The sequence below is a fragment of the Acyrthosiphon pisum genome, chromosome A2 (genome assembly GCF_005508785.2).
Source record: "Acyrthosiphon pisum isolate AL4f chromosome A2, pea_aphid_22Mar2018_4r6ur, whole genome shotgun sequence".
Classification (NCBI taxonomy): domain Eukaryota; kingdom Metazoa; phylum Arthropoda; class Insecta; order Hemiptera; family Aphididae; genus Acyrthosiphon; species Acyrthosiphon pisum.
Genome location: NC_042495.1, coordinates 34,508,824 through 34,532,106, shown reverse-complemented (window position 1 = coordinate 34,532,106; position 23,283 = coordinate 34,508,824). Strand labels below are relative to the sequence as shown.

The 23,283-nt window shown below is 30.0% G+C and overlaps 3 protein-coding genes across 7 annotated transcripts in view; 2 read left to right on the top strand and 1 right to left on the bottom strand.

Annotated features, from left to right (window-relative positions):
- Positions 1-3,161, top strand: part of LOC100161896 (protein pangolin, isoforms A/H/I/S) — a 56,989-nt gene extending 53,828 nt beyond the window's left edge. For 3 of the 4 annotated variants that reach the window (XM_029490065.1, XM_029490066.1, XM_008190079.3), the window contains one exon: positions 576-3,161. In XM_029490065.1, the coding sequence (XP_029345925.1) occupies positions 576-1,095 (520 nt within the window). In that variant the 3' untranslated portion in view covers positions 1,096-3,161. The remainder of the gene's footprint in view (positions 1-575) is intronic. The other variant, XM_001943504.5, reaches the window with a different exon arrangement.
- Positions 3,162-5,988: 2,827 nt separating this feature from the next.
- LOC100168736 (sestrin-3) lies at positions 5,989-21,424 on the top strand. Of its 2 annotated transcripts, none has more exons than XM_016808633.2 (7): positions 5,989-6,207; positions 14,739-14,918; positions 15,127-15,309; positions 16,293-16,473; positions 16,619-16,878; positions 17,415-17,750; positions 20,678-21,424. In XM_016808633.2, exons 1-7 carry the CDS (start codon positions 6,193-6,195, stop codon positions 20,762-20,764), a joined length of 1,242 nt encoding a protein of 413 aa, XP_016664122.1. In that variant the 5' UTR covers positions 5,989-6,192; the 3' UTR covers positions 20,765-21,424. The 2 variants fall into 2 exon arrangements, with proteins under 2 accessions (XP_016664122.1, XP_001943649.1); XM_001943614.4 differs by lacking the exon at positions 5,989-6,207 and adding an exon at positions 12,902-13,710.
- A 2-nt stretch (positions 21,425-21,426) lies between these two features.
- On the bottom strand, positions 21,427-23,059 carry LOC103310768 (methionine aminopeptidase 1D, mitochondrial). The gene has a single exon (XM_008190077.3). It carries the CDS (start codon positions 22,879-22,881, stop codon positions 21,910-21,912), a length of 972 nt encoding a protein of 323 aa, XP_008188299.1. The 5' UTR covers positions 22,882-23,059; the 3' UTR covers positions 21,427-21,909.
- Between the last annotated feature and the right edge of the window lie 224 nt (positions 23,060-23,283).

Sequence of the window (23,283 nt, the reverse complement as noted above, 5' to 3'; positions counted from 1 at the left end):
TACTTTACTTTATGCAAGCACCGATGCACTAAAAAAAATTTCCTAGTGGCTAAAATATTAAATATTACAAATAAATTAACTAAATAGCATTCAAAATAAGAACCAAGTTAAATAAGACTAGGACAATACCTTGGTGGATATTCAAGTGTACACATAAATACACGATAGACCAGCAGCCACTACGACTGCAGTACGTGGAAACTTTTAAATAATCAAACGGTCAAGAACTGATTGTTACTTAAAAAAAATGTGTAAATATATCCCACAAAACCATAATATGCTTCAAAAACCAAAATATATCTATATTCTATAAATATGATGCAATATCAAATTACAAATTCGTATTTGTCGATATATTACAAAATGTCTCTAGCTGGCCTTTTAAGTTTAAGCGATTGCGCAATAAAAATATACAAATTTTAGAAGTCCTCTGCCCTAAATTTATTTATATCATGCGTATACTCATGTATAACATTATAATATATTATATTCTCCTGATATTTTATTGTAACAACGACGATGACAGATGGTATAATTATTTATGTACTAATAGTTGCTTGTACGCGGTTTTCTAGGCGCAAAAAACGTTGCATACGGTACATAGAGAGCGGCGGCGACTCGGGCAACCAGTCGGACGACAACCAGTCGACGGGCAGCTTGGGCCACTCGGACAACGAGGAGGCCGACTCCGCGTCCAGCCCCGGTGGCCTGAGCGCCCTGTCCAGCCTGACCAGCCCGGGAATGTTGACGCAGGCCAGCCTGTCCCCGGCCACGCCGCTCACACCGCACGTGACCGAGTACGAGTGCCCGCCGATGTCCGTGCGTATGCCGTTGGCCGTAGTGGTACCCACCAGGCACCACCAGCCGGTTGGCACCAACCCGCACGACATCAACAACCCGCTCAGTGTCAACCAGCTGACGGGTGGCGTCGTAAACAACAAGTGCCATAACAACCCCAGGGACCAGCAGCAGCAGCAGCAGCAGCAACATCAGCAGCAGAACGATCTGAAAACCGGCGGTGGCCCGAACAACCAGCCCGAACAACAGCGCCCCAACAACAGTAACCGGGCGCTGCCCGCCATCAGCGTGACGTAGCGAAGCTAAACAGCAGTACATAATAATAATCAAAATAATAATAATAATAATAATATAATTGTGAAGATGACGATGATGTCACGTGTAGGATATGATATTATTGTTGTTGCGTACCATGATGTTTATTATTATTGACCCACCCGCTCAATTTATCGTAATTTTTTTTATTCTCCGCCCAACGATGATGCATTCACAGTACTAACGAAATATAGTTTTAATATTTATATTTATATTATATTCATAGCTGTATTGTCAATGTATTAGACGGATAATTATGACGTGTTATAATCCGGGATAATTGTAGGCAAATAAACAAAAAAAAATACACGAGACAGTCGAGGCGGACGTTCGCCATTCGGGACTTACCTACTTACATTTGACCGTAAAATTCGTTCAAAATTATAATGTTATTACTATTATTGATATTATTTTATTGCCATTTTGAGAATCTTTATATAGAATCCCTTTGTGTACCTCAAAGACTAAACGCAATTATTGTTTTAATTAGTTCTTAATCATGTTGTGTGTGTAATTCATGAAATATAAATGTTGTTTGTTTGCCACTAAAAGTTAAAATAAATATTTAGAAAAACAAACCCTCGTCCCACAAAAAATTCACATTGCTTCGTTATTATTATTATTATTATTTTAATTTGTGCAACCGTCAAATCAAAACGTTATTTTGAATAATATTGTTACTTCACATGATTTTTAATAATATTATATAATAATGACGTGATGTATAACACAAACAAAATAATATTTTAATCAACGCGTATGACGACGGTTCGTTCGTATTTATATTAAACTTGTATAAACGTATAGGGCTGTATTAGTATTGGACATAGTGAGATGCGTTTTGTTGTATTTTCGTGGTCCATATTTCCAAAATTATTATCTCCAGTCGATGTGCAAATATTACACATGCCATTGAAATCACTTGTTATTTTTAATATGTTCCTATATCTTACATGCATTATGTTAACGTTCAAGAATATTACCGTAGGTACCAATCAAATATGTAATATATTAATTATATCCGATACACAGCCCTATATAATTGTGTTTCTACCTCCTTAATTGATTGTGCCAGTTATGAAAACTAATAATTTGTAAAAATTAAAATTAAAATGAAATCACGAATAAATCATTATTTTCGTCGTACCTTCAGAAATACTCTTGATATTTTAGCGAGTAGAGATGTAATTCAGATTAATTGGAAAAAATTGTACTTATAGATTTTTAAAAGTTATATGTAATTTAAAAATGTATATATATATGTGTGTGTATATATATATATGCGTGTGCATATAATTATATGTATATAAATATATATATACATATTATTATTATTATTATTATTATTATTATATTTTATTATTATTTTTTTATTTTTTTTTTTGGCAAAACGCTAGTCATTTTTGCCAGATTTATTAACGTACAGAACCCACTTATAAACATTATTGTTTCAAATTTCAAATGAGACTGAAGACAGTTAAGATAATTTGATTTCAGATTTAAATTTTAAAATGTATGTTTGTAATACATGTGTTTTTTTTAAATTTTTGTGCCAAATTTTCATAATTTTATTTTATCGCCATAAAGTATATAATTTGTAAATGTTTTAATAATGCAAAAATATTAAGCACATTCCAAAATTGTCTACCATATAGAAATATCGTTAAGTTTTTTTTATTTTAATTTACTGTGAATTTAAAAAACAAATTGGGACTGTTACTGTTGCTAATATTATTTTGTAATATTTAATAACTATCTAGGTACATAAAATATATATATATACATTGTAATAAGTTATAATGTCTATAAATTGTTTTTATACTTAATTTTATTTAAAATGAAAAATGTGCAATTTGTTTTATATAATTTTATTTGTTTTCATGTCTTGAGTTTTATCCCTCCAAAATGTTCATTTCAACAATTTTGTACACTTTTTTTTTGTTGTTTTACCGTCTATTTTACTATAAGTGTTTTAGTAACTTGAACAAAATATTCTGTTGTTTCTAATTTCCTCTGTAATATATAGATAAAAACATTTTATGCATAAACATGTATGTATTTTATGAATCTCATCAATCCTTGTCAAATTAATTTTAAATCACATTTCATTAGGGCTTTATCCCCAACACTCCTAAATGTAGTGGCAAAAGCCAAATACGAATAAACATCAATAATAATAATAGTCTATATAGGTACATGATTATTTTTTTAAGATCTTCATTTCAGCCAAATAGAAACTTATAACTTCCATATTATATATTTTTATGTGAAAAAATATATCTACGATTCTTTTGATATCAATTTTTGAAAATATTTTACTATTTATGTTATAGAAGAATTTATTTAATCATTTTGTAACATAATTGTGTATTTTTATATTATGCATTTTTGAAAACTGCGTTTACTGAGTTAATTGGTAATTACAAAGGCAGCTACTTGTAAAGTTCAAATGATTTGGGTTTCGGGGAATATATTTTTGGTTATTGTTTTATTTAAAAGTTTATAGGTATCTACCCTCACAATTTATTTTATTTTCAGCACTTACCATTTGTTTAATACTTTTGTTGACTATGGTCATCTCCAACTGAATATTGACTTAAAAAATATATATATATTAGGCATACAGTCTATCTCAAAAAATTGTACAATAAACTCTGTTTGTAAGAACTGTATTAATTGTGGCTTTTTATTGTTAAGACAATATAATTTACATTCTATGACATAGGTACCTACTCTAATTTGTTTCTAGCATATAAATTTGTTTTGACTTTATCATGCATCCAAGTCCGCTATAAAATATCTTTTTCTTAATCAGAATACATTTTAAACAGATTGTATTTATCCCAAAAAATATTAGAAACATTTGTATTGTGAAAATAGAAAATGATATTTTGCCAATGTAAAAAACAAAGAAATTATACTTCTAATTCCCGAAAAAAATGATTTATTAAAAAAAATTTGATTGGTTGAAATTTTGAAAACATATATTTCTGATTTCTCAGTAAAAATATATGAATACTACTTCTATAATTCTATGTTTATCGACTATCAGTAAACTGGCGTAGACATTATTTCTGAAAGGAGGGGATCAAAAAAAAAAAAAAAGACATATTATTATAGCTTAATGGGAGGGTATGATAGGAAAATCCCCCACCCTCTCAACATTTTCTACCAAGGTAATAAAAAGCAAATGGGGGGGGGATCTGACCCCCGCGTCCCCCCTTGTTTACGCCACTGATCAGTAAATTATGTAATAAAGTGTATTAATAACTTACTATGTTTATTTAAATCAAATTAAATGAAAGTTGTACTAAATCATTGTTTTTTAATTTTGATTACCTACCCAATTTTATCAATCACATTTTTTACAAAATATTGACCACCTATTATTTCTACTTCTTAAAAATATATGCAAAAGGGTATTTTTAGTTTATGGCCTAAAAAAAGTTTTTATCAATATATGTACTTAATAATCGAACAATTAAACAAGTAACTATGATTTTTTTTTTTTGGGGGGATGAGGGGGTCTTTTTATCTTCCAGTCGGTTGAATGTGGAGTACAGTTGACTATAATTACCCAATCTGGCCTTGGCCAGGATATAAAATCTCTAAAAAATAGCTAAAAATCAATTTCACCGCAATGCAATAATGCCCTTATAAATTGATATATAAAACTATTTTTTAAATGCTATGTTTTATTAGGTACTTACTTAATTTATAATTTCCAATAAACTTAAAATACTTAATAAAACGTTTATAAAAAAAAAATTGTATGGAAAATTTGATTAAGGGGGCTGCAGCTGATGAAAAATAAGTGACTTTTAGACCAATAAGCTAGACAAAACTGGAAGAATTTGGGACAGATTTTAATTTTAAAAACGGACTATAATTGATCAACAAGTTTATTAGGGAATGATTGAGGTGATTTTGAATATTTTTTTTTCAGCTGTGATATCCAAGAATAAAAATATCGGAAAAATATGATATTTGTGTATTTATATTATTCAATATGACACTAACAATAATTGGAATATTCAAAATCGCCTCGATCAATCATAATCCGTTTTCAAAATTAAAATCTGTCAAACCAAATTCTTCTAGTTTTGTCTAGCTTATTGGTCTAAACTCTAAAAGTTACTTTTTTTTAATTGACTGGAGCTCCCTCCAGCCCCCTTAAGGTTTATTTTATGATACGGAATTTAAATATATTGAAAAACATTACAACAAATAAAATTAATGTTTAGATTGGTCAAATCTACATTAGTTTTGACTTTTGACAAAACCAGCTGCAGCCTCTTTAATTGACGTGGACACGTGGTGACGATAATGTTGACTGCAGACACGCATATCTTTACGGGATCTATTATTCAATATAATCTTAAACATGCCAAAATATAAATAATTAATAGGTATGCATAAAACTAACATAATTACCGAAAAAGGCTAAAATATGAAAAACATCAAAAAATGCAAAAAAAAAATGTTTTACCCTTTAAGTAACTATTTTATGAAACGAATAATGTAGGTTCTTGGAAAGCATTGTCTAAGGTCACTCAAAAAAGATTGACTTTGCATTGAAATCCAATCCCTATATTTTATTAGTAAAACTATGAATAAAATGTAAAAAAAAAGTTTTGTCACTCTTTGGCATTTTGTATTTAATGTAAATGTATTTTATGGATACTCTAGACTCTATATAGTGGACATTATCTATTATTTCTTTTTTTTGGTGGGAGAGTTAAGTACTATCCGATTACCACCTATGTATTTCCTTAAATTTCCTTATCTCTTTATAATTGATGAGTATATAGTATAATAATATGTACTATATACCTACATTGCAGTATACCGAATGTAGTAATGTGTTTAGAATAATATTCATTAGCTATACCTACAGAGGCAATTTAAAACCAATGACATTATATGCCTATCTATTTATTGTTATTGAGCCTTTGAAACTAATAAAATTTAACATTATCTCGAAAATATTAGACATAGTAAAAATAATTTTATATTCAACTAGGTGTATTTCGACCATCAAAGACCTAAGTTACATTAAAAGTCTGTACTACCTTCATCATGGATGAGAACAATGTGAGTATTATACATATTACATATCTACTTTGTATATCAAAATAAAGTACGAATATCTACAATAGATTATTATTAAATAAAATAATAAATTTAATATGCTTTAATTTATCATGGATAATTATGGTGCCTATCTACCTTAAAATATATACCTACTTGAGAAAAAATATATTTTATGTTGGTATACAATGTCATACCCTGTAGTCTGTACAGTTTACAATTATTATGTGGATACCGAATCACGTGTATTAAGTACCTACTATTAACTATATTTACGAATTATTTAATTTATTTTTTTTTTAAATAATATTCCATTTTTCTATATGTATTGTTATTCGTTTATTATTAACTATTATTGATATTTATTATTCTTATCAACTTAGGTTATAAAACCAATATAGATACCTATATACATATGTATATATTATATTAGTTCATAGTATTTGATTTACCTTAAATCTTTGGTTTATAAAATATAATTTAGTGTATACTATATAGGTGACTAGGTAATGAATAAAATAAAATAAACCACCAAAAAATTAAATTTTTTACTTCGTTTGTTGTTATATGACTTCTTACACTTATAAATTATAATATACCTACATAGTTGTAATAGCCTATATAGGTAATTAAATAAAAAATATATCACCTAGATACTGCATTGGTTTTAATGGTTTTGCATAATAACTGCTGATCATTCGTGGTTATAACTTATAATATAATGTCTAAATTAATATGTTTAAATGTATTACGCCATTGCGGAGCATATGTGATATGTCGTATTCTAACAATTACAAGAAAAATCTTAAATAAATGTATTAAAAACACACATGTATAAATATTATCAATAATATAAATTATTATTATCCGTTTATATGTAGTTATTAGTCGAGTATATGTAGACAAGTGTGTCAAATAACATCAATTACCTAGATATTGCTTAATAGTAAGTAGTACCCACATTTTAGAATTATTAATTAAGTTCTAATAAATGATAAATACCTACCTACTGAACAATGAACACATTATAATTTATTGGTATATTTTTGTAAGTTTAACCGATAGGACTATTTGAGAGATGTACTGATGAAATATATATCCAGAGAGTATATTGTCGATAGTTTTTTCTTTTAGAGAAACTATTATTCCTACGCTTATTTTGTATACCTATTAGTTAAATTACTATTGCATATTAGGTATTTATAAGTTATGGCCTATAATAATATATAGTATATACTGAAAAAATCAAAAAATCAAATTAAACTCTTCAAAGTATGTAAGTACCAACAATAATCGATTTCTATTATTATAAGACGTTATATAACCTTCAATTACACGAAAATTATTAAGCCGTAGGAGGACACTTATATACCTAGGTACCTACCTAAAAATAAGATAATTGTAAAGTGTTGACAGGAATAAGATAGGTATAATACATTTTAAAAACCAATAGGATTTACTCAGTACCTATGTAAAATAAAATAATAGTTATTAGTTATTACTTATTACTTATTTTTATACATACGTGTGCTTCGTTTTGTTTCAACTTTTCAAGTCTTTAAATATATTCAGTTATGAAAACGATGCTGCTGCCTACCTATTAAAATTAATACACTAATATTGTATAATGTATAATATATAAAAACTATTTTTATTTTTGTGAAAAACAAGTTAATAACTATATAAGTACCTACTTACATAGCTACTTAACGTGATAAACACGCTTTCCCATTAATATTAATTATTTTAATATAATTTGCTCTTTGCACATGGAAACAATATAATACGCTACAGTGTGTCCGAGTCAGACTTCAGATATATCAGTTATTGATATGATCAAAGATGTGAGTTGCAATTTAATATAAGCCCGGGTTTAGACAGAGACAACAGAATTAATACAAAGCAGTATTGCAATTTAAAAACAATTTAGATAGTCCCGTGATAGATTTTGTTTTTGTTTACTTGTCTTTTGACTTTTACTATGTGCTGTGGACCCAGCATTATTTCGTATTTTTTTTTATAGATACCTATAGTAGTATAGTGTAGTACCTGTATTCGATTAATGAAATTTTTTAAGACTTAAATAGGTTATAATTATTAAAAACTTTAAAATATTGAATTGCAGTTAACCTTTTCAAATATTATAGTTAACTTTAAAGTTAAATCATTTTTATATTATTATATTATATAAAAGCGCTTATCTTAGAAATATAATGACATTTTTAATAATGACGTAATGCGTTAAAAATACATTTTGTAAATTATTAATAGGTAACCTACCTATATATTATATAAATGTATAAACAACTGTCTAAACAATACGACGATTCGACCTTTAACAGTAAACATGTATTATTATAACGTATTGAGATGATGTCAGCGCACTATATGTTTACCTCTCTGACCCACGTGCAACATAGCAAATTTACGTTCAGCAGAACCAATCTTGTTTTGTTAGCCTGCTTTATTAATTGAATTGACCTTATCACACTCCAAGATAAGAACTTTATCTGTGTTTATATGTTGACTTTTTACGATATTTAATTTTTTTTTTCGATATATGAGCAATTTTAAATAATGTTTTGCATACCTACTCATAACTTGCATTATGACTATCTAAGTATTTGCATGTAGCGCATAAAATTAAGAAATACATTTTTAAAGTAAAATGCCTCTGCGCTGGTAAATTTTGTCGAAATTCGAACTTCAAATACTTTTTAAAAAAATGTGTGCCTATGTATTGTTAATATTTATTAAATTTTTTTATTGACAATTATTATAGAAAAAAAATTAAAACTGACAATGTCCGTAAACAGCTAAAAAAGAGTCAACATTTTTTGGTGTATAGAAAACGAAAATATAAACATTCAGTGAAAATGTCATGTATCTTCAATTATTTGTTTTTGAATTACAACAAAATAACAAAATCGCTACTTGAAAAATGGAGCGTGAATGTCCAATCTTGTAAAAATGTGAATTTCAAACGCTCATAAAAATTTGATTTGATTTGCTTGTAGACATTTTTATTTTTTTTTGATAAAGGTAAACAAACTTATGAGGAATCTTGTATTACATTTTCCAATCCTAGATGTAAAAAGAAAAATTTTTATGAATTCTTAACTCAAAATAATTTGCTGATTTTCGGGATTTTTTCGTATTTTGTCAAGATTTGAACTTTAAATGCTTATAAAAAAGAACTGTGGCTAAAGATTTTTAAAATTTTTCAAATGTCATTGTAACAATATAGTAGAAGCCTTGTATTCAATTTCAAGCTCTTTTACCCAACAAATAAAGTATTATTCACATTCATAGAAAAAATAATAATAAAATTGGAAACTGAAAATGTCCAGTTAGAAACAGTTCAAAACATTTTGAAAGTTGTACACACATCATTGTAAAATAAATACATTCATCGCTCCGGTAGTCCGGTCAGAATCTAAAATTGTTCAATTGTAGTTTACCAGTTGATTTAAATCTACTTTACTTTACGAGGCGCAGTTGCAGTGGTGTATAAGTGGGGTATTTGGAGGATATGAGTGATATGACAGCCCCTTTAAATATTATCACTTATATAATATAATAGTTATACACGAATGTCTTGATTGGCCCACTGTTTATATTAGATCACTTTTTTTTTATAACCATAACTATATTTAGATTTATACATAGTAGTATGATATATATATATTATATTAGAGACAACACCTTTAAAAAATCCTAGATACGCCACTAATGACTGATCCTAGGCTTAAAATTTAAAATGTGTCGAAAATACGACTATGAGCTATAGTTGGGTGTACCGATGTACCGTATACCTAGTACCTACTCTAGTTCAATAATAGGATTATAGGAAAAAATAAAATAATTATATTACCGACCAATATTATTAATTTATAAGCCACGCGCGATGACGATAGGAAAACCGGTTATGCTACAGTTCTGGCATTGCCACGCATTAGGTGACAGATTATAATATAATCTGTGGACTGTGGTATGGTATCGGAAACTGTCGACGGGCGCAGCTTTACGGCTTCAGCGTGATTAGTTTTTTTTTTTACCAAAAATCGTGCTTTCGTATTACTATTTTTTTTTTACCAATAATCCAGCTTACTGAAGGGGTTTTATAGTAATATCACGTAATTTATTACTAAAATAAAAATGTTAGGAGACAATTTTATCCAGAATCATATTAATTTAGAGTTCAATTTTTGATGTCCTATTTTGGATTGTTCAGTATTTCATGATGAACTGTATGTTTTCAATTTTATTCGTTATAATTTACCAACTAATTAATACAATAAATTATAATATTAGGGTTTATAGGATTCTGTATAAAATATTGTTCTCTACAATTTTTATTGTAGGAGTTTTTACTGTAAATCCCTTTATTAAGCCGTATTATTGGAAGTAGGTACATATCTACTAAACCATGTTATGTCCCCAAGATTTTTTTTTTAACTCAGTGGATACATACATAATATGTAACTTGGTTCGAACGTGGCTTAAACTATTTTTTAAACTTTCCTAATATATCCACCAAGAACAATTTGAAATTTTCACAAAGTTGGTCAAGTAGTTTTTGGGAACCTATATATAATAGCTACAAATATACATTCAACTCTCAAATTTCTTTATTCGAAACCATAAGCGTGCGACGATTTGATGATCCATTTACCTCATCTGCCAGTGTAGCTAATGGCAAACATTTAAAATACTAATTTTTATTAATTATTTCTCCTATAACCAATAGCAATCATTTATAAACAAAAATGTCTATCGTAAATCTCAAAATACCTGTTTGAGCAACTCTCCGGGTTGAATCAACTGGGTCTAAATTGTGAATCTAAACCATTCAGGGACTCACTCACTCACACAAAAAATGTCTAGTGCAGTGGTTTTCAACCTGTGCGTCGCGGCTCCCAGGGGCGTCGTCGGTTATTATCAAATGAGCCGCGTTCGAAAACTAAAAAAAAATTGTAATAATTTATAGTTTTTGTTATCTACTTTTCGCTGCCGTGTAAGTCTGCACGCCCTATACATGCGTTGAAGGTTGAAAACCACTGGTCTAGTGGTTTAGGAGGAGATCGCAATGACATACAGACAAACATTTATTTATATATATATAAAGACATAGATATTTATTATTTTCAGCCACCCAATTAATTTTACCAAAGAAAATTATTATACATTAAAATCTTTCCCGTAACTCGACCGATTTATTAGTGAAAACCGTATTAAAATAAGTAGAGTTCTTTTCGAGATATGCTCGTACTTACAAAAAAGGGGCTTCTATTTTATAATATATTATATATAGATTATATTACATTAATTGTATTATTATTTAATTATTATTATATTATTTAGTATAATACACATTATAGTAGGAATATCGACATATCGTATATGAGATCTCTTGTGAATTTCGCACGCAACACTCCCGATAATTGCGCCAGTGTACACAATAATATGTTAGTTAGAATAGTTTGTTCTTCTTTATATTATTTCAATATAGCCCATAGGTTAGTATAGTTTAGTAAATAGTAAATAATACTATACTAATAAGTATAATATAGAACTGCAGTGTGTTATTCCATGTTTACAAAATCTCAAGTCATTAAGAAAACCAACAGTTTGATATAATATTGACAATTAATGTTAATTGTAATTTGTTTTATTGTTTACAATACATTGATGTACCTACTTAAAATAAGTACATCATATATTTATACATTATAACTATTGACTTCTATTGTAGTAACTATACTCTATATTGTCTAGTAGTGTCCGCACATATTAATATAATATTATCATAACTTATGAGTTATGATTAATGAGATACAATTTGGATGCAAGGCTTAGGAGCAGAAATTGGGAGGCTCGGGAGAAATTCAACGAAATCATGAACATTTGCAAATTTTTTTGTACCTAGTTAAAAGTTTGTAAAATGTTAAAAATGAAAATGTTTAATGATTAAAAATCTAAAACAAAGTTCTTGTGAGTATTATATACTAGTTGTCACCAAAAAATTTAAAAATATGTAAACAGTTTTTTTTAATTCATATTTTAATTAAATTAGATGTTTTAATAAAGAATAATAATTTTAGATATTTTGTTGGAATTTTAAAAATATTAATTGTGGGTACCTACTTGAAACTTTTGAAGTATAATATATTATTATATATTTTACGCACGATGAAATTTTCAAATGCAATTTTGTTGACAAAAAATATTTCAACCAACTGTATTACCTACTACTTTAATAGTAACAATATATATAAAATATACTTAGGGCCGTTCTTACACTTTACCATACATTGTAAGAACGGCCTTAAGTATAATACACGCTGACAGACTTTTCTCAGAAATCAGAATCGTTTGTCGTATACATTTTATATCATTGAATTCAAATCTAACACATTTACACATCCATTACACTATTACAGTGACCCACTCGACATCTATAATTGTAGCGTAGAGCGGTACCCACCCACTTACCCACATTTTTTGTTATTGATTTTATATTTTATCACGCATATAATATTCAATTCATCTATTATGTACAATGTACATTGTAAACAGCGACTAGACAAGAAGCTCGGTGATATGCGGGGTTAAACTCGTGTACATATTACATAATGTTGTTATTGTTAATCGTTTTTTTTTTTTACTAACAAGTGATAGTAAACAGTTTTAGTCGTAAACACCATCGTCGCAATGAATACTAACATATAGTAATATAATACATTATAAATAACTATTATTTAATACTTGTATTATATTATTATAAAAAATATAATATTATTTCAAATTATTACGACGGCCCTTCGGCAGCGTTGTTATCAATTTATCATTATCATCGACGTCGCCGCCGACGGATCGTCATCGGTAGAATCACGTCATTATGCGCGCGCGCGACAACAACAACACTGCCGCGAGTCCGCGACCGCACCGAGCGGCGATCACCGATGTCCAACCTGTCCAAGTAGTTCAACCTCCAACACGATGAACATTATTACGCTGAACTAATGAAGTCTGAGACTCTGAACACAAAAGTCTGCACTCGTAGTTCATAGACGGTGGGTAGACCACGGTACTGTACTGTCCGTACTATAGTACAAACTACACGGTTAATCGTTAACCGTTCGTCGCCCGCGCACCTTTGAGTTCACACCACGGTCCTCCCCTCCCGCCGACGTTCACAGTCAGTGCCATCTACGCAATCTACGGGCAAGATTTCGTCAGCTGTTATCGTTACTCGTTAGCGAAATCCGCGGTTTCCGGCGCCGTATCCACCGCGAGCATCGACCGCTCGCGTTCTCACCGTTTTCCCACCTTGTCGGTTGTTCTTTCGTCGCGAAAACGGAGGCCCCAAACAACAACGATGACGGCCACGGCGGGACGGCGGCGCAACAAACTGCCAACGGAACAACGGCACCGCTCGCAGACGACGGCCCCGTGCGGCCGCCGGACGCGACTGAAACACAACGAGACCCTTCGGCGGAGGCGGTAAGCACACGTACAATTGTATAATATGGGTTGACGAATCTGCGGTATGGTTGTTTTTGCGATCCGTGGATGGAATCGATCGAAATTATGTTTTTCTATCGTCGATCTCCCTCCGAATCTTTGAACTGCCGACGATTTTCCAAACAGTGAATTTCGTTTCGATGCCGCATGGACGCATTGTTGACCGAACTGTGTTTGCAAATGTGGTCTGTAACGCGTGAAATAGGAATATAAAATCTGTTCAATTATTTAATGTCGTTGATTTATAAAAAGTGGATTAACTGAATATTGAATACGGTCGTCTAATAAAATGTGGCATCACGGACATTTTTCATTCCCGTCTACCTAATGACCGTAAAGCTTCTGTTTTTTAAAAACGAATGCTCTTGTCAGCATATACACTGTGAGTTGCCGGCATCAATTTTCCACTTCCATACTATTGTATTCCCTCACGGTTGGATCCGCTGTGGGTTTGTTGATTCGTCTTTGTTATGGAAACAGTTACATTATTTTAGGATAGAATCCCAAGGATTTTATTAGGTATTAATTAAATAGACTTTTGACTTAACTGAATACTTTTATTAATTGCGAATTCACATGAGTCTGATGCGTAGAATGAAATACTACTGCCGGCGATGCTTATTTGGTATTTTGCCATTGCGTCGACTGACAGTCATCGCGTTAAGGTGCTTATTACCAATATATTTTAACCAGGAGTTTGTAACACTATTATATTACAGCCAAACTACTGTTGACGTGCATTCTATATCAATATTTGGTGATACCTAATGGCTAATTCTGTTGTTTAAAATAAGTCTAAATTTAATCTTAAAACCTAATTTCTGTAGACGGGTAGATCAATTGTCTTTAAGAGTATATATTATCTTATACACACACAGTATAAAACTATAAACATAATCAGCAAAATAATTGTGATTTGTAAACATCCTATTTTGAAATTTGTAGTGAACGCTTATGGAGGTACACTAACTGTTTTAACTGATTCAACTTTTTTTTCACATTTTTAGGCAGAAATTGAAATGGATCATGTAATATCAAACGCCAATACAGTTTATGGGTTGGACCATGTGACAAATATCATGAAATTTCATAGCACTTACCTCGAGACTTTTCTGAGTCTTCAAGAATTTATAATTTATGGAGAAGGTCCATTGCCTATTCAGTATCGGCACTACATTGCAATTATGGTAAATATACTACAATTACTTTTTGTATCAAAACCAATAAAAGTAGTCTCAAATCTCAATAACATACCTATCTAAATTATTAAAATAATTCTCATTTGATAATTTTACAATTGTTTGCAATCATGTTTAATATTTACAATTTCTTTATTATGAAATTAATATTCTTTTAATGTTTATTGTATTTTAACAAATATATTTTTTTTTTTAGGCAGCTGGTCGGCACAAGTGCACTTATCTAATAAATTTTCATAAAAAACAATTTTTGGAACATAATGGTGACCCTAGTTGGTTGATTGGTCTTACACATGTGCCTCGTAAACTTCGGAATTTATATGAAATCAACAAGATTTTAGCACATCGACCTTGGCTAGTAACAAAAGAAGATATCAAAGTATGTATCTATTTAAGTTTAAATATACTAATTAGATGTCATGAATTATTATTTATTTTATAAGAATAATTTAGTATTTATTTTTATTGCTTGAAAAAAGTTTACTTTAAATTACCTGTATTATATTTAATTCCTAAAAAAATATACCTACCGATTGAGACAAATATGTTGATGTGATGAAATGTAAAATTTGTTTTTTTATAATACTATATAGAGTTAATGTAATCAACAACAATTGAATGTATGATACTACTACATAAAACTTATCTGCAAAATTATGACTTATCTTTAGGTGGTTATATAGACATGCATTTTAAAATGTATCAGCATATTTTTAACATGAAAAATAAATATCAATTTATGTTTAATATCTATATCAAGTGTGTACATTAATAATTATAGTCTGTTCAATATGTATTGAAGTGGTTGAAGGGTACCTCCGTCCAATGATTAGCAATGGGTTAACATACATTTCTTTGTTTTCAAAAATTAGTTTAAAATATTTATACTGTTTTCATTATATTTTAGTAAATTTCAATAAAAGTTCTATACTCTGTTCCACAATAGAAGGAACTCGTTTCGTGATGTAACTGATGGAATTTAACGACCTCAATCACTATTTCCCCTGATCAAACATAGTTTGTAGTTGTAGTGCTATAGAACGCTGCCGCTTGCAATGTATGAGTGAAGGAAATAGTGTCCTAGGTCGTTAAATGCCGTCAGTTACATCGCGAAACGGATTATAGTACTGTCCAGTGTCCACATTTTGCAATGTGTCCATTAAAACTTGACCATTAAAAGTTTCTTTCGTTGTCAAAACCAATTTATTGTACCTACCAACAAGTATAATTAATAATAAAATAATAATAAAAGTAAAATAAAATAAAAAATTCTTATTTTTATATTTGTAATAATTAACTGAAAGTAAGCACTGTCTTTAGCATGCAAGATAATTAAAATTATCTTATTTTTATTTTTAATAGAAAGTCGTCAAAGGTCCAAACTCGTGGTCAATGTCAGATTTAGGACATGCCATCATACTACTTGTCCATTTTCATAGTTTGTGTAGTTTTGTGTATGCTTGCAACTTAAATGATGAAATACCACGAGCTGTAAAAGTGACTGGTGTTTATTTTAGACGTAGAAGCAAACCATGCTTAAGAGGTATGTTAATGTATCAAAACTTGATAATTAGTACATACAATGTTTTACATTTTTGTGATAAATTTTGTCAACTGAAATTATTATGTTATACAACCTAAGAATTAAAATAAACCAGTTGTAATATTATTTATTTAATATATTCAAGGCTATGCTGACGAAAGTGTGATATCTGATGACGAAGGTCTTGAACCAATTGTGGAACGAATGAAAAAACTAAGTGAGCCAGCTACAGAACAAGAACGTATACAGCGATATGAACTGGTTCAGAGCCAATTGTGTGATAGTGATACTTCTGCTGATAATGGTTTGGATCCAGATGTAAAGCCTTTTATTGAAGATTCTGGATATTCTTACTTAGATTGCTCACGTCGACAATTTGCTCAACAATCTTCATTTATTTTGCAGGTAATTATAATAATTTACAATTAAAAATGATATATTATGATGATAAATTCAACTAAAATTTTAAATACATTAAATGTGTACCAGAACATTTTAGATTCTGAGCGGAGCGATGAATGTATTGAATATTAATTTTACAATGATGTATGCTTTTTTTTTCTGTCAGCAATATTTTGGTTAGTAAAAATGCTCCAATTTTCTTAAATTTCACAAACTATTTACATTTTTAGTTAGGTAACGCTGTCCCTTTAAATTAATTCCCAAAATATATTTCAATATAATTCTCTCACATTTAAAATAGCAATAGTTAAAAAATGTATAACAGTTTTTTTAAATTAGAATTAAGTTAAACTAATAATTGTACTAAAATAATAATAATAAATTTATAGTTATATTTATTACTAAAATAATATTTAGCTATGTTCAAGTGATTTATATTTTTTGATGTTGTTTATTATTTATTAGTTTCATGTATTGAATTTAACAATATACAATTAGTATTTAATGATAATAATTCTTATTATTGTTCCTATTTTTAGGAATTTTCTTGGGATCATCATGGTTATTCGTTAATTAACCGTTTATTTAATGACATTGGATTATTATTGGATAAAAAGTTCAAGACTGCTTATAACATGACATACTATACAATGGGTGGTCGCCCTCACATTGATACTTCACGATTCCGTAGAGCAATTTGGAATTATATTTATTGTATTTACGGAATGAGAAATGATGATTATGATTATGAAGATGTTACACAGTTGCTTCGAAGTCAATTGAGAGTATTTGTCAAGACTGCTACTTGTTACCCAGAACGTTTGAACAAAACAACCACCGAAAATGCACTAAAACATTTTGATTTAAGTGAAAAGGTAACATAAAGCAAACAATTCATTATACAGTCGTCACCTGATAATTCGAACCTCAATTATTTGAAAAACTCCATAAATTGAACTAAACGCTTAGTCCTGGGAGAAAATCTCTGTAATTAGAAGAAAATACATGTATTTTGGTCCCCTCAATAATTTGTAATGTCTGTCTGTGGTTTTTTGACTTTAATCGTATAATTTTACCAAAATAAACCTCTGCAATGGTGCAATAGGTAAAGAGTTGTTGAAATCGTATAAAACATAGCCAGGCTGAATATGGATTCCGTAAAGTACAAGTGTTTGTAGCTCGTTGATAAAAAGAAAGTGATTAAGGCAGCTGAAGAAATAATTTTACTGTATTTGACTTTTTTATTTTAATAACATATCTTATACATATAAAAATCTCGTGTCACAATATTTGTCCAGGATAAACTCCAAAACTACTGGACCGATCTTGATGACATTTTTTACACTGTGTTAATTTGGTCCAACTTAAAAGAGAGGCTAATTTAAAAAAGGAGAGCACCAACCCCGAAAGGTGCTCAAGCGGGAATTTTGAGATTTCCGATCGAAATTTTTGCTTATAAATGGTTGCCATGGGTTTTTAATATAATATTTTATTATAATAATAATAATAAAAAAAATAAACTATTTGCTTTACTTTTTAAATATAAATTATAATATAATATCTAATTATAAAAATGTGAAATGAAAATTTCTGTACAGGCTAAACTCTGGAACTCCTTATCAGATCTTCTTGATTTTCTTTTAAACGAAAGTGTTTTATGGAGAAGGTTTATAAGAAAGAAAATTTTAGGAAAATCCACCGGTGTATAATATATTGGTTGCTATTGGTTAATCAGGCATTTTAGGATTTACTGGTAAATCCTAGGTTTCGCCGACTACTGTTGGTAAATGTTTGAATTTCGGACATTTACCAATTGATTTCGGTAAAAACCTAGGATACACAACATCGTTTGGTCAAACCCCGAATGATTTTTGTAGTTCAGATTTTTACAAACGAGATTTGGTAAATCTTAGGATAAACAATCAGTGTTAGTAAAAATCCAAAAATGTTTAAGTTATTTAAAGTTACCTATTAATTATTATTATTATTTATATTAGGTAGGTACTACATCAATGACTAATATATTAAATACACACATTTATATTATTGTTATATATTATGACAACAAATTTATATAATTATTGCATAATATTATTACTGTAGTGCTAGTTTATTATTTTTTTTATATAATTAAATTAATTGTATTATTAATTTATTTATTTGTGCAGGCTTGGCTACTGTGACATTTCGAGTTGCACTGTACATTTTTGGATCGGCATTTACATCTATTTGTTACACATTTTTTCAAACAATCACACCTTATTAGTCCTTGTCCACCAGTCAAAGACAGTTGCGATACTGCTTATCGAATACCAATTTCATTATCTGGTATAATTGCCGATTATAAAAAATTTTCTTCACATAAGGTGAACTGATTGCGAGTGAACAGTTGTGAGAATGTTCCCGCTTTTGTACCCAGGCGATAAAAATCTCCATCCACAACTTGTAACACCTTATCCATTAATGTGTGGGCATCAATTTTACTTCGATTGACTTCGGGAATTTTAATTTTGACAGTGTCCAATTAGTACAATTGGCATTTTCTTGTTTGACATTTGCTCTTGACTCTTTGTCTTGCTTGTTTCTGTAGGCCAATAAGTTATTCTTCTCGATGTTGCCTAATTTTTTGTATCCGTGCTGGTATTTTATTTTCTACGTCCCTTATTTCTACATATTTAGTTTCTGTGTGTGTCTCTACTTCGTCATCAGTGTCCTTATCGATTTCAACTTCTTCATCTATCTCACCAACTTCAACTATATTTGCCTTTGGTTCTGTAAGTGCTGCCTCTAAATCCTCTTCTGTTTGCAGTCCTGGTAATACATTTTTTGGAATAATTGAATTAGCTAATCCCATTTTTATTTTATTCCCAAACATATAATAATAATTATGATAATCAAAATAAAAGCCGATCTCAGTTTAGTTGTCATAATATATAACAATAATATAAATGTGTGTATTTAATATATTAGTCATTGATGTAGTACCTACCTAATATAAATAATAATAATAATTAATAACTTTAAAAAACTTAAAAATTTTTGGACTTTTACTAACATTGATTGTTTATCCTAAGATTTACCAAATCTCGTTTGGAAAAGTCCGAACTACAAAAATCATTGGGGTTTGACCAAACAATGTTGTATATCCTAGGTTTTACCAACAGCAGTCGGCAAAAATCGGGTAAATCCTAGGTTTAACCGGTATTCGTACTTTTACCGTAACATATATAATATATACAAGATGATCTGATAAGTAGTTCCAGAGTTTAGTCTGTATAGTTATAGTCTGTGTATTTATATAGTTAATATTTTAATTATATACTTATTTCAATCTTAATTTTGCATACAGAATAAATTAGTGAAATGCCTTTAAATTTCCTAGAAGGGGACCCTAAAGGGTTAGATTACACAATACTTCTAATTTATTTAAACTGTGTACCAACTCATAAATGTTAATGCACTGTTAGTCCTAAAATCTTTCGTGTGCTGGACCCACCATAATTTTTCCAGAAAAGGTTGCTCTTACCAGCATTTATTAACTTTTTAATACCTGCTCTCCTCCTCCTCCTCTTGTTTTTATGACCATAATCAAACTGTCTCTGCTCGGTATTTTTTTATAGTACGCAATGATTTATCATTAAAAAACATTTATGTTACTACAGCGCCAATGATGCGGTACACAGGTAAACTTAAAATTGTAGCAGAGCAACTTTTCTCGCTTTTTTTATTTATAAAGTGTATTTAAATTTAAATGTTCTACTTGTAATGTATACTTACTAGTATTTTGTTACAATTGTTTCAGATTCACATCAATTTAATGATCATGGAAGCACGAATGCAGGCTGAACTTTTATTTGCATTGCGTGCGGTCATGAATTACATGTTATGATATGCAGTAACCATTTATATATATTTTTTATAACATGTTATACAAATTTTTTATGTTATAATTTTTCAGATGTATACAATTTTGGTTATACGATTTATACTTGAAGAAAAACCATGTTCTCATATTTTTCTTTGCTTAACTTTTGTATTACCTTAATTTAATCTATTTATTTCAATTCACAATAATTTCACAAATTTTCTATATGATCATTGTTTTTACAAATTTGTATTTTATATTAACTGAATATTTTATAGTTATATTTTAATGTGATACTTTAATTTTATACCGATATTATACCATTTACAAAAAATATATATTAACTAGTATTGGATATTGACTAATTCATATTTTTATACATAATATACTAAACAATTTTTACAGTTATAATTATTGAATACAACATTGTTTTACAATTTATGTTTTGTTTACATGAATGTTTGTATATTTTAATTTTATTCTTAAATATTTTTTTTTTTTTGGAATTAGTACAAATTTTAGAAATGTTAATCAAACTAATAATTGTTATCTACCTACAATTTATACATTTATTAAAGTCAAGAACAAAAATAAAGTTTAAACATTTGATTTGTTTCATCGTTATTGGTAATCAATTAATATATTTATTTTTTGATGTGATTATTAAAAATAAAATAACGACAAGCTTAAAATTGTTCATTTATTAGTTATTACCCATCCAAGCAATACATTAATCCTAATAATCTTTTAAAAATTAAAAATAGCAACTATTACATCTGTATGTCTTGACAAAATTACAGAAAAAAAATCAGTGGCAAGAGTACACAATATGTAATCATTGCAACTATGATTGTATTAGTTTTATGATAAAATTCATAAGTTATAGGCACCGCTTACATTTTAATATATCTAGTATATTATCATTTAATTAGGTTACAATGTAAAAATTATGAATTAAATTATATTATACTCGATGGTAACAACATATGAAAATAATCTTACATACAATTCTGAAATAAATATAATGGAAAATCATAATAAAATTTTTAAATTTAAGAACTATTTTTAAGTCCTTAACACAATGATATTGTACTTGCAGCGGAAGGTGTCTATTATTGTACTTCAAACTTCAAAGGAATTCACAAACTACCATTGACACATTAAACGGATTAAATTGTTAAAATGTCATAACCGTGGTCGGTGATAAGTATTGTATGTTCAAATTGAGCTCCTCTAGAATCATCGGCCGTTACTATGGTCCACCCGTCTTCTAAAATCTCTACATCGCTACCACCTTGGCTAACTACAGGCTCAACTGTAAACACCATACCTGGTTTCATAATTCCCGGATAACTGTGTAAAGTAGAATGGAAAATAACGGGAGGCCCATGGAAATATGTACCGATGCCGTGGCCAGTAATGCTCGATACAACATTATGACCGTGTTGATGAACGTATAATTCTATGGCTCTCCCAATGTCTGAAAAGCATTTGCCTGGGCCACAAGCTTCTATGCCTTTGTACATGCTTTGTTCGGCCACGCTCATCAGTTTTTTACCATAGTCGTCCACTTTGCCTACGCAATAGGTTGCGGCGCAATCACCGTGAAAACCGTTCAGATAGACTGAGACGTCTACAGATATGAGATCGCCGTTGAGCAGTGGCCGATCGTCGGGCACTCCGTGGCACACAACATTGTTTATCGACGTGCAGACAGACTTCTTGAACCCTTTGTAGTTCAAAGGCGACGGATATGCGTTGTTGTCGATGACCAGATCGTGTACGAAACGGTCGACATCGTCGGTGGTAGCGCCGACTTTCAACTGTGCCTTGGCACTGTCCAGCACGAACTTGGCGAACTTGCAGCTCTGCCGGAGCATCTCGATCTGACCTTTGTTTTGGATTTCCGGTGGACAATCTTGGTCGGGCTCATCGACGACCACGCCGGTCTTCGCGTACGATGGTAACGTGACGTACTCCGGCACCGTCCTGGGATCGCTGACGGTTCCTAGGTGGTCTACTACGTCGTAGACGCCGAAATTGGTCTGGAATTTCGTCCATAGAGATTTCGACAGCCTCTGAGGTGTTATTTTGTTGACGAACCACCGCCCACAGACGGCAACGGGTTTACAGATATTCATGGTGGCCACAGAAACCCTTGAACGCCAACAGTGGGAGTTTGGCACGCGAACAGTTTACAGTTGTACGGGTCGTAATTACTAATGAGCCACACGTAAAAGTAGCATGAAACACATTTAAAAAATACCCAACGACATTCGACGGTGTCCATCACAATTTCCAATATAATCCTATAGGCTAGAAGACGTAATCAGTATTGTTGTTGTTCGTGATTCATGATATCCAGTGATAACGGGTTTCGACGATAAGTGATAACAGCGTGAGATTGGTGATAACGATGCCAGTACCCGAATCTAAGTCTTAGATATACTCTTAGAGTATAGACCACGATTATAAAGAATTATAATTATAATAATCATGATATAGACTATAGACCACGATGTAGGTAAAACGGTGTAGTCACT